Consider the following 13,705-nt stretch of genomic DNA (forward strand, 5'->3'; position numbering starts at 1 on the left):
CTTCACATGCTAATGTGTTAGCCATGTTGCTAGTATTACAAATATCTCAGGACTCTACCCTCCCCGAGCCCCCCTCACCACCCACAACCTTTATCCACTTGCCAAATTTGCCTCAAATACAATAAGCGCTCGCTCTGAATCAGGTTTCACTTGTCGTTTAGCTTTTGTGAGTTGCTCGCCGCTAGCTCTGTGATGGTAAAGAGGTGCACTTCCCTGCTGGCGTCCTTTTTTTCTGGTTGTCTTTTTTGTTGTTCTGTTTCTTCCTCATCTCCAGTTCGATTCATTCCGCCAGGGATTACTGTTCTGAGTGGGCGGTGCAGGAGGGATGACAAGGGAGATGCTATGGGGCGGATCAATTATCTGACAGTGGTGTTTGGACCTACCTTTTTATCCCTACTTCTCAACACCAGAGAGTATCTCATCTTTGTCGTGCATTACACTCAAAGTGGAGGGAAAGGCAGTTAGGTAATGTGAAGAACGCCATTAGAATTCTCAAAGCAGCACATGGAACGCTGGGTCTGGAAAACGAGGACGTGTCAACACTGAATAGCAATTTAGATAAACCTTATCTCGGTGGAGTGCTCGTAACCTACAGTATTCATGAGGACGTGATCATGACAAGTGCTACAAATCCTGGTACATGTCTGCAGCTTTTAAAGGGGGCTTGAACCAAATCATGCTGTGCATCTATGGAAAGTGGTTTGACAGACAACCTCGGTCGACCATCTCTCCTTACTAGTACTGAGTTACTCAACACAGGGCTATAAGAACTGTGCATAAGGATCATACCACAGTCAAAAAAAATAACGATGAATGTACTTACTTTCCTTAAATCGAACACATTGGCTGCATGTACAGTATGCTCAAAGCCTGTGTGATCTGTGTACATTTGCTTAATGTAGATCCTCAAATTATGTGTACAATCTCTTAAATCACTGTCAAAGTGCTGTATACTCTTTGTCTGCACTGACAAATCGGACTCCATTTCCTGGTATCCCCACAATGTAGCCGTAACGCTGAACAAAGCGCTTAGGCCTGGCAGGGGAGCTCACCGAGAAAAATATTTATGTCGAAAAATAAGAGATAATGTATTCAAATCAACATTCATTTCTATCACAGGTCAAATGTATTTGTGGTATGAATTTACAGCTCAGACAGGGATTTATAGTGTTCAATCGGAGAACATTACAGAATTCTAGACCGCTTCCACTCCAAACATTGGATTTCTTCAAAAATTTGGATCCATATTCAGATTTGAAAAATACTCCAACAGGCTCTGGATTCAGAGTAGCAAGTACTCCTGCCGCACTGTTCAATTATTTAGCCATTTAAACATGTATTTTTTGAAGAAAACATTCAGTTTTTGCCATAGCCCTTACTGGCTTTCATGCAATTTAAACGTGAGCTTGTCCGAGGTGTTGGGCTTGACAGCAGTTGCTATCCATTGGAGCGCTGCAATTGGTTGCCCAACATTCTAGGGCGGGGCTTAGCGAAGGGTCAATTTAATCTCCAATTGAACTCAACTCAGAAATGTAAATGAAAGACAAATTATCAACATTGGAGAATTGTGTATTATTTTCAATGAGGACGTGTTCCCCTGAATGGACAAAGTTAGTTCATGATATCCCCCCCCACTCTGCCCTGCCAACCCCAGACAAAGGCTCAATAAAAGGTAACCAAAATTGCAACGGCAGCACTTGGGGCCCCCCTGTTATTGTAATGGTGAGAGGTTAGCATGTCTTTGGGGTTTGATATGTGTGTCTAACTTTCTCAATCATCATAATTCACAATTAATTCAGGATTATCCGTAGTCATGATGGCATCCACATTAATGTAGAAGCGTTTAGAAACATATCCTATTCTTATTTGCAATAAAAGTGACTCCAAAATGACAATACATTATTTACCATTCTATAGTAATAATAAATAATCTGAAACACAACCGTAACAAACAGCAAATTAGTCCAACAAACTTTTGGAGTCACAAGCTTGGATGTAGTCATTGCGTGCTATGAATATGGGACTACATGTTTCACTTTTTACTACTTTAATGCATAAGTGAATTTGTCCCATTACTTTTGGTCCACTAAAATGCGGGGACTATGTACAAAAAGACCTGCAATTTCTAAACTGTTCACCCGATATGGATGAAAATACCCTCAAATTAAAGCTGCAATTTAACCTCAGTCATAGTATCATTTAAAAAATTCAATGTGCTGGAGTACATAGACAACAACAAATGGGTCACTGTCCCAATATTTCAGGAGGCCATTGTATATCGAGGTCTGGATTCTTACCTCTGGGACATGATCTTGTAGGCATCGGGAAGGTAGCAGCGTGTATTTTCCATTTGCGCTGGGTCGGCGTCACAGATCTTGTCGTCGGTGCGGCCGTAGTTGGCACTCTCAATCATGATGACATCGGTGCCCGGGCAGCGCAGCTCGATGGGGTAGCTCTCACACGACAGCTCCCTCCTCACCACCGCCATGGGGATGGGAGCTCGACTGAAGGCTGTGGGTACATAGAGAGAAAATAACCTCAGCAAAACCTGCGTAACACTGGGGATATTTACCATGCGGGAATTGAACCTGTGTCTCCCACTTGCCAACCTAATATCTTAACCAATAGAGCAAGATAAACAGAGCAAAAGATGAAGAGAGGGTGAGGATAGAGCAAAGGTCCAAGATCAGACATTGGGACGGAGGGAGTTGGGCGTGGGAGGCAAAATAACATGGCTGTAGGTTGCGTAGAAGAGGGATATGGAGAGATATGGTGAAAGGTCAATAGTTCAAAGCGAAGGAGTATGTGGGGAGCATGTTAGGTATGTTCATGATGACAATCCTACCAGTAAGACCAATACAGAAAAAAAAGGAACGAGAGAGAGAGAATGATAAACATCCATCATCCTCAACGCAGGTGATCAATTAAAGCATTAATCATGTCATTATTCAATTAGAGCTGAGAGAGGTGGCCACGCCCACTTAACAGGGAAAGGTGACGGTTGGGTCAAAGAGGGGTTAACTGCTAGCTCTCTGGCAGTATTGTCATTGTTTACCTCAGGCAGCCAAATGGCAGGAGACCAGGAGACCAGAGCCTGCGGTCTGTCATGCCGTTTCTGCTTCGCCTCTTGCCAGAGGAACAGAGGAAACTCCAGGGGTTTGGTGTTTACAGTGGGAATGAAAAAATGAGTGGGAAATGTAAACATTGGGCTGAGAGATCGCAGGGGACCGTGACAATTTGAGATTTTCATAAACACCCCTTAACAGAAGTGTCTGTGTTGCAACGCCAACACTGGACAATGGGTCCTGACTGCAAGCATTTATCATGGGCTGGAAGGGGGCTAGACAGCCTGGAAGTGTGAGAGCAATTTACCTGTGTGTGTTTTGCCTGTGTGACTGTATGGCTTTGTGAAGTTCTCTCCCCCCTCCAGTAAAATGTAGTGAACTATGTAGGGTATAGGGTGCCATTTGGAATGCAGCCTGTATCAGTGGAAGTGCCTTAGTTGCTAGAAGCCAGTTGTCATTATAACAGAAATCGGACTTATGAATAAATTTCCTCCGGTTTAAGGAATGAAACATATCAATTATCTCCTACTTAATGGAAGTCTCTCTCTCTCAAAACAAGTGATCCGGATCTTATTACATTTCTACTTTTAATCAAGGGAGAGAAGAACAAAAATAGCATCCATGGTGCCAGCTTGTCAAACATTTGATTAGGCAGTGATATAAATACAATGAAATGTGTTGAAAATCTATGAAGAATGACACAAATACTAATTTCCAAAGTTTGCTGCTTCAGTGTCTTTAGATATTTTTGTCAGATGTTACTATGGAATACTGAAGTATAATTACAAGCATTTTGTAAGAGTCAAAGGCTTTTATTGACAGTTACATGAAGTTGATGCAGAGTCAATATTTGCAGTGTTGACCCTTCTTTTTCAGGACCTCTGCAATCCGCGCTGGCATGCTGTCAATTAACTTCTGGGCCACATCCTGACTGATGGCAGCCCATTCTTGCATAATCAATGCTTGTAAGAATTTGTGGGGTTTTGTTTGTCCACCCGCCTCTTGAGGTTTGACCACAAGTTCTCAATGGGATTAAGGTCTGGGGAGTTTCCTGGCCATGGACCCAAAAAATATCAATCTTTTGTTCCCTGAGCCACTTAGTTATCACTTTTGCCTTATGGCAAGGTGCTCCATCATGCTGGAAGAGGCATTGTTCATCACCAAACTTTTCCTGGATGGTTGGGAGAAGTTGCTCTCGGGGATGTGTTGGCATCATTCTTTATACATTGCTGTGTTCTTCGGCAAAATTGTGAGTGAGCCCACTCCCTTGACTGAGAAGCAACCCCACACATGAATGGTCTCAGGATTATTTACTGTTGGCATGACACAAGACTGATGGTAGCGCTCACCTGGTCTTCTCCGGACAAGCTTTTTTCCGGATGCCCCAAACAATCGGAAAGGGGATTCATCAGAGAAAATGACATTAATCCAGTCTTCAGCAGTCCAATCCCTGTACCTTTTGCAGAAAATCAGTCTGTCCCTGATGTTTTACCTGGAGAGAAGTGGCTTCTTTGCTGCCCCTCTTGACACCAGGCCATCCTCCAAAGGTCTTCGCCTCACTGTGCGTGCAGATGCACTCACACCTGCCTGCTGCCATTCCTCAGCAAGCTCTGTACTGGTGGTGCCCCGATCCCACAGCTGAATCAACTTTAGGGGACGGTCCTGGCGCCTGCTGGCTTTCTTGGGCGCCCTGAAGCCTTCTTCAAAACAATTGAACCGTCCTCCTTGAAGTTCTTGATGATCCGATAAATGGTTGATTTAGGTGCAATCTTACTGGCAACAATATCCTTGCCTGTCAAGCCCTTCTTGTGCAAAGCAATGATGGCGGCACATGTTTCCTCACAGATAACCATGATTGACAGAGGAAGAACAATGATTCCAAACACCCCCCTCCTTTTGAAGCTTCCAGTCTGTTATTTGAACTCAATCAGCATGACAGAGTGATCTCCAGCCTTATCCTCGTCAACACTCACACCTGTGTTAACGAGAGAATCACTGACATGATGTCAGCTGGTCCATTTGAGGCAGGGCTGAAATGCTGTGGAAATGTTTTTGGGGGTTTCAGTTCATTTGCATGGCAAAGTGGGACTTTGCAATTAATTGCAATTCTTCATAACATTCAGAGGTATATGCAAATTGCCATCATAAACTGAGGCAGACTTTGTGAAAATGTATATTTGTCTCATTCTCAAAACTTTTGGCCACGACTTTACACTGAACAAATATATAAACGCATAATGTAAAGTTTTGGTCCCACGTTTCATGAGATGGAATAAAAGATCCCAGAAATGTTCCATATGCACAAAATGCTTATTTTTCTCAAATTTTGTGCACAATTTGTTTTTTATCCCTGTTAGTGAGCATTTCTCCTTTGCCAAGATAATCCATCCACCTGACAGGTGTGGCAACAAGCTGATTTAACAGCATGATGATTACATAGGTGCACCTTGTGCTGGGGACATTAAAAGGTCACTCTGAAATGTGCCGTTTTGTCACAACACAATGGCACAGATGACTCAAGTTGAGGGAGCATGCAATTGGCATGCAGGAATGTCCACCAGAGCTGTTGCCAGAGAAGTGAATGTTAATTTCTCTCCCATAAACTGACTCCAACGTCGTTCTAGAGAATTTAGTCGAACGTCCAACTGGCCTCACAACCGCAGACCACGGTTATGGTGTTGTGTGGGCGAGCAGTTTGCTGATGCCAACGTTGTGAACAGAGTGCCCCATGGCGGCGGTGGGGTTATGGTATGGGCAGACATAAACAATGGATAATGAAGGCAATTACATTTTATCCATGTCAATTTGAATGAACAGAAATACTGTGATGAGATCCTGAAGCCCATTGTGAGGCCCATTTTTAAGAGATACCTGTGACCAACAGATGCATCTGTATTCCCAGTTATGTGAAATCCATAGATTAGGTCCTGATTTATTTATTTCAATTGACTGATTTCCTCATATGAACTGTAACTCAGTAAAAACGTTGAACTTGTTGCATTTACATTTGGTCAGTATAAAATACTTGTAGCAAAAGCACCACAATACAATAAGCGTCATTTATATGGAGAGGATGATGCCATCCATATAGTAAACCAATAAATGCAGCAAAATGTGGCCCAAAATCCAGATGGCTATGTTTTTAACAGTTCTATCCAAAGGCACATGCACAGCCCATTGCATGGGATGGTTACCATAGAAACGTTGCACTGAGAATTGCAAAATACTTACCACCCCCTTATGATAAAGTACCAAACTGAATTTAAAAAAGCCATTTTGTCTCCACGATCCCTGAAATCAATAAATGATTTCATTCTTATCTCATTTATTCCACATTCTGTTTCATATTATTCTCTTGCTATGGAGTAGCTCATTCTCAAACGCGACGCCACATCAATTTATAAGCAGATTTGAGTTCTATTGAACTGTGCTTTGCTGAATAGCTCTCCTAAACATGAGTTTGCTCTCTGAGTATTACTGATCTATTTCAATTCACTGGGCAGTGGGCAAAGTGCCGTAGTTATTCTATAAGGCAAGAGGATCAAATTCATCTGTGCCATTTTAAGCAACACAGTGTGCCATCCTAGGTTGTTTGAAATCACAGCATTCATAGTAGGATATTAACATTTATTCACAAGTTATGGTATTAATGTGTGCTTCACTGGTAACACTTCGATATATGGTGTGTACACACACACACTACTGTAATGAGTCTCAAACTTCAAAGGTCATGACCTACAGTACCAGTCAAAAGTTTGGACACACCGACTCATTCCAGGTTTTTTTTTTTTTTTTTACTATTTTCTACATTGTAGAAGTGAAGACATCAAAACTATATAATAATACATATGGATTTATATAGTAACCAAAAGAGTGTGAAACAAATCAAAATATATTTCATATGTGAGATTCTTCAAAGTAGCCACCCTTTGCCTTGATGACAGCTTTGAAAAACCCATGAATGAGTAAGTGTGTCCTAACTTGACTGGGACTGTACGCAGCTTCAAACGTAGGCCAGATTAAATGGGCAACAGACATATTACATCTAAGGTATGTTAGACCGACATTGAGAGAAATTAACTGTATAAGGGTTCCCAGGTTATTCTCAAAGATGGGCGTCGAAACTAGCATAGCTAACTATAGCCTATGCTATCTATGCTATGCAAACTATGCTATGCTAACTCAACATGAAAGGATACAAAAAAGGCACCAGCATACATTTGAAAGTCTATATATTTGATTTAATTATTCGGTTTGAATAGGTCCGAATAAAATGTTGGAATATTTATTTTTGCACACTGTTTAACCGGGGTGAAAGTAGATTTCATTTCTTCCCGGTATGGAACCTCCACATTTTTTTTACAATTCTAATCATAGAATTACATACAGAATCCCAATTAATTTTGATGTCTTCATCTGATTGTCAAACAATCACGCCAAAAGGCTCCCTACGCATTTTCATCCACTCTATAATAATTCCCACGTCCATATAGAGCGCTACATCCACCATTTGAGAAATGGAAATCTCTTACAAAGCACCAAAAAGTGTAATGGATGACATTCGGCAATTGTGAAATAGGCCGACACTTGAAATCTGAATTGATGCATCCACTGCTGTCCTCGCGTCTCTGTCTTGGCAAAATGTCACTGTTATTGTCATACCACACCACATTTTGGATCGTACTTCCACATGGTTTCAAGTCCATTTGCTAATATTTTATGACACTGACATGAGGTCATGATAAATAATAGTGTAATAGCTTTCAGTTTTCTTGGCATCTTTGTTTTAATTATTGTGATAGGCTTATGTTTTACCAATACAGCATACCACCACCCCTCCCTCCCGGCTCATTTTCACCGCTGCTTAAGAATAAATCAGATGTACTACCCTGACTGTACATTGACAACTGATTGGGCTATTAGCATGACCTCAACGTCCCTTGAGGGTCTTAAAAATGGACTCTCACTATAACCTATTTTCAGTTCAAGTTCTCAGAATGTTCGTCAAGCGATGTCTTCCTCCCAAATATTAAAAAGCAATTCAGGAGCCAGAATCCCTAATCGACTAATGTAAGCAAGTAACCAAATGCCCAAAATAGACTTGAATTACCAGAGTAGTCAACAATTCTATGTAATTACATTTGTACCCGGAAGTGGCGATGGATAGGGCTCAGATTCCCTGTCTACCAACACCAGCATCCTGCCTGTGTGCCCGTATCACCATCTAAGGCCAGACACCCACCTATAGCTAAAAAGCAAGACGGAGTCTCATTGAGAGTCCTTACTGATATCTAAGCTCTCAATTCTATTCTGTTCCACTTTCTCTTTCTGTAATCCTTGAGGAATATTCTTCTGTAGTTTTATTCCTGCTCCTGAGAATTTCCCAGGATAGGTCTCTTGACGAGCGCTCTGCTGAATACACAGAATTGTGGGAGAACTTGCTTGATAAAAACTTTGAAATCAAATCACCTTTTAGGCTAAAGTGAAGAATGATATCTTTACTTCAACTTTTCTTCAACTTGTCTAAAAGTGTTAATTCACACAGTGAATCTACAAAGAGCGAGTCATTTCTACAGACATGACACAATTCACAAATGAATATTTAAAAATGCAATTACTCACCAAAAAGGGAATTCTAAAGGTCATCGGAAATAATGGTTGAGAGGAAAATGTCGCTCTTCCCAAGGTTTCGAATCACTCGGAGAGGCAGCAAATTGAAAACCAAAAGATGAGTTTGATTGCGGGTCTTGAATGCGGATTTCCTTAAGTAATGGGGGTAAATTGCATGTCCTCAAGAGGGCTTGCATGTAGAGCGGCACTGAGGCCCTGGGGTCATTGAAGAACAGCCCAGACGCTCTTACCTCCTTTCCGAGACACCGGGCACTTTGGGTCAGACAGAGCTAACTAGCAATGACATTTAAAAGTCATAATTAATACCAAAACGGGCCCTCGGGGTAGGCATTTCAGTTAATCTCCCAAGAAACTGAAAAATTGTCCGATTGAAGGGGGCCCAACGACTGCAGACATTATGATTAGAGAGCTTGTTTGTGTAAATGGCTGTCATAATGGAGATCAACACATGTCTGGTACGATTTCGAAGGGTCCCTATACGGACTTGTGCAATTATTCAACTTTTCCAATCTCAACCAGTTTCCGACAGCATCAGCTCCAACACAGTCAGTGATGATTTGAGATAAACCTGCCATCTCAAATTAAGCCCGGATTGGGAAATACACTAAATCAGAAACTTCAGTATGAAAAGTTTAGCTAATATTATGAAGGAGTAGAGTATTTCGTCCCAGGAGGCAGCTCGTTTCCTGCTGCAAACAACACATACCAAAACAGAGGGCGGACAATTCAAATGAGCTCTTATTGAAAGGCATTAATGATGGATTGAGAGATGGAGGAAGGGAAAGATGGAGGGAGGGATGGAGGGAGAGAAGGGCTGATTCAACACATCAAACGTCTGTCTCTCTTCCCCACGTAGCTGAATCTGCTCGGCCCACAAAACAGGTGATTAATTAGCGCATGAATCATAATGTCGTTATTCGATTAGAGCAGAGGGAGGCAGCCACACCCACTTGCGCTTTATGGTGAAGGAGATTGTGTCACCTGTGGCAAGCCGAGACGGTTTGAGGAAATGGAGGGTAGACCTAATTTAAAAATTGCTCTTAACGGTAACCATTTTTCCATAAAGAACAAAGAATTGTTCATTTTTATGTGAGAAACTAGCATAATGAGTAAATTAAGTTTAGATATATCCCCAGGCAATCCAAATCTAAGAGTCTCTACTCAATCGAAAAGGATAAGGAGACTACGTAAGACAAGACAATGTGTAAGCTGTGCTTTTGAATGAGTGTAGTCAATAAAAACATGTGACTCAGTCATGTAGACATTAATCAAACACACTTTGCAATGCAGAAATATGTCATTGTTTAAAAAAAATATATATATATATATATATATATATATATATATGGGGTAAATATATATATATATATATATATATATATATATATATATGGGGGTAAATATATATATATATATATATATATATATATATATATATATATATATGGGGGTAAATATATATATATATATATATATATATATATATATATATATATATATATATGGGGGTAAATATATATATATATATATATATATATATATATATATATATATATATATATATATATATATATATATATATATATATATATATATATATTTCAATAGAACCCTTGATGTGTCTGCAGGAAAAAGAAACGCATTAAATGCCTGTCATCGAAGACTGCACACCCAACAAAACACAGAGCTATCCAGTTCCAGGTGTTCTTCAGTGGATCCTAGATTGACAGGCCCTTCAAAATCACACCAATTGTTGGCTTTTGGCGCCTCAACCGGCACTGTGGTTTTAGTGTAATTAGCAATTAGCATGAGTCAGTCTAATGGGGAGAAAGCATGGTCTGAAGACACGTTCTGCTTGCCAGTGGAAACAGGCCATTTGTTTTGTTCCCACTCCTCTTCATCGACACACATCTTCCAACGCCTGGCAACACACCAAGCTCGCCAGTATAGGGGAGGCGAGTTATGCTTGACAGAGCTAGTGACAAACTAACACACGTGCCTCACCTGTCAATCTAGCAGTCAGCCATGCCGAGGGAGGAAATTAGCTCTATTTACGTCAGTGAATTACTGAATTAGCCCCAAGGTGAGATACAGGAGAACAAAATCAGCTATGTCAATTAGAGAGGCTACATCAACTGCCTGAGTAACACCTTAACCTCACTAGACCGCTAGTTCTTGCCTGAAACGTGTAATCCATCAGTTATTTTACCAGGTAAGTTGACTGAGAAAACGTTCTCATTTGCAGCAACGACCTGGGGAATAGTTACAGGGGAGATGAGGGGTATGAATTGTAAACTGGGGATTATTAGGTGACCGTGATGGTTTGAGGGCCAGATTGGGAATTTAGCCAGGACACTGGGGTTAACACCCCTACTCTTACAATAAGTGCCATGGGATCTTAAATGACTTCAGAGAGTCAGGACACCCGTTTAACGTCCCATCCGAAAGACGGCACCCTACACAGGGCAGTGTCCCCAATCACTGCCCTGGGGCATTGGGATATTTTCTTTAGACCAGAGGAAAGAGTGCCTCCTACTGGCCCCCCAACACCTAATGTTTGATGCTTGCTGTTAATGGCGGTGGGAGGGGGACAGATACGGTCTAATAGAGCTATATTTCTATATTTACTGTAACAAAAATCAATGTTTTTGTCTGTTCCATTATGAAAAAGGGAGTCCCTACGCTGATTGCTATAAGTATGTTTTAAAGGTGGGCTGGTGAAGTGGATGCTAAACGTGAGGCTAAAGGGGCCATTCAGTTTTTTACTTCAAATTAATGATCCCATTTCACATACAGTACCAGTCAAAAGGTTGGACACCTACTCATTCAAGGGTTTTTCTTTATTTTTTACATTGTAGAATAATAGTGAAGACAGACATCAAAACAATGAATTAACACATGGAATCATGTTGTAACCAAAAAAGTGTTAAACAAACTAAAATATATTTTATATTTGAGATTCTTCAAAGTAGCCACCCTTTACCTTGACAGCTTTGCACACTCTTGGCATTCTCTCAACCAGCTTCACTTTGAATGCTTTTCCAACAGTCTTGGAAGAGTTCCCACATATGCTGAGGACTTGTTGGCTGCTTTTTCTTAAATCAGTTGTCCAACTCATTCCAAACCACCTCAATTGGGCTGAGGTCGGGTGATTGTGGAGGCTAGGTCATCTGATGCAGCACTCCATCACTCTCCTTATTGGTCAAATAGCCCTTACACAGCCTGGAGGTGTGTTGTGTCATTGGCCTGTTGAAAGACAATTGATAGTACCACTAAGTGCAAACCAGATGGATGGAGTATCATCACAGAATGCTGTGGTAGCCATGCTGGTTAAGTGTGCCTTGAATTCTAAAGAAATCACCAACAGTGTCACCAGCAAAGAACCCCCTCAGCATCACACCTCCTCCATGCTTCACAGTGGGAACCACACATGTGGAGATCATCCGTTCACCTACTCTGCGTCTCACAAAGACACGGCGGTTGGAACCAAAAATCTCAAATTTGGACTCATCAGACCAAAGGACAGATTTCCACAGGTCTAATGTCCATTGCTCATGTTTCTTCTCATGTTTCTTGGCCCAAGTAAGTATCTTCTTCTTATTTGTATCCTTTAGTAGTGGTTTCTTTACAGGTCTTCCTTTCCTATGGCGGTCCTCATGAGAGCCAGTTTCATCATAGCACTGGATGTTTTTTGCGACTGAAATGTTCCACATTGACTGACCTTCATTTATTAAAGTAATGATGGACTCTTGTTTCTCTTTGCTTATTTGAGCTGTTCTCTTCTCTATACCACCAGTACCATTTCACAGCACAACTGATGGGCTCAAACACATTAAAATGTACTTTTAACGCACACCTGTTAATTGAAATGCATTCCAGGTGACTACCTCATGGAGCTGGTTGAGAGAATGCCAAGAGTGTGCAAAGCTGTCATAAAGCAACTTTGAAGAACCTAAAATAAAGTATATTTTGATTTGCTTACAACTTTCTTTGGTTACTACATGATTCCATGTGTGTTACTTCATAGTTTAGATGTCTCCACTATTATTCTACAATGTAGAAAATAGTAAAAAGAAAGTAAAACCCTGGAATGAGTAGGTGTGTCCTATCTTTTGACTGGTACTGTATGTACTGTAGACACTGGTAGAGTGGTGGCCTGTCCATTATGGCGTTAGCGGCGGCACCCCACCTGTGATTGGTGATGATTTTTAGACCAGACCTGCACTGGTACAGGTGCTGTAGATGATGAATATGAGGCTAGAAAGCGGTGAATTGCCCCTTTAAATGAATGCCAACAAGGGCTTAATTTAATCAAAGTGCTGAGCTGTAGCAGACCAAAAAATAAGCAGATGACAAAAGGAGGATGATGCTCTTCCGGGTGTTCAGAGATTGATACTCCACTTCAAAAAGCAAATTATAGTTAACTATATGGAGGTCAATTTCTCTTCAGCTCAAGGAATTTCTGGGATAATTCAGAATGCGGTTCAATGACTTCATTATTCTTGTTGAATATACACGAGTTGAAGTCCATTTGACTAATTTCTTGTCGAAGTGAAAAAGGGCCCCATCATGAAATCCATTGAAACGAACACTTGATGAACATTTGAATATCCCAAAATATTGACGACTGAAAAAAAATATATATTTCCATTTCTATTCTCTACATGTAAAATAAGTTGAATAATATGTCCGGCTTCACATCTGCGAACCGCAGACTTTGTCAGTCTCGGGGGCAGCCTAGGAAGTTGGCGGCTACTGTTATAGTGGCAGCTCGCGAGAGAAAGAGAGCGAGCAAGTGCGCATGAGAGCGAGAGAAAGTTGGGCTTTGTTCTGCTACCCGTCACATTGACATCGTTTGTCTATTTCTTCTCTTGTCATCTCCCCCGTCTTCCCCTGGCTGCAACCATCCCCCCAGGCTTCTGTGTCGCTCTGGGGACATTATGGGCCAAAACAAAACACCACCTCGTTCCCCTCAAACCACCCAGACACACACCCACACTAATTGACAC

General features: G+C 41.2%; 1 protein-coding gene across 1 annotated transcript in view; it reads right to left on the minus strand.

Moving 5' to 3' along the window:
* Window positions 1-13,705, minus strand: part of LOC135510600 (adhesion G protein-coupled receptor L3-like) — a 355,347-nt gene that overhangs the window by 201,470 nt on the left and 140,172 nt on the right. The window contains 1 exon segment of the mRNA XM_064931641.1: window positions 2,298-2,511. Within this exon segment, the coding sequence (XP_064787713.1) occupies window positions 2,298-2,511 (214 nt within the window).

This window comes from Oncorhynchus masou, chromosome 23 (assembly GCF_036934945.1).
Source record: "Oncorhynchus masou masou isolate Uvic2021 chromosome 23, UVic_Omas_1.1, whole genome shotgun sequence".
Lineage (NCBI taxonomy): Eukaryota > Metazoa > Chordata > Actinopteri > Salmoniformes > Salmonidae > Oncorhynchus > Oncorhynchus masou.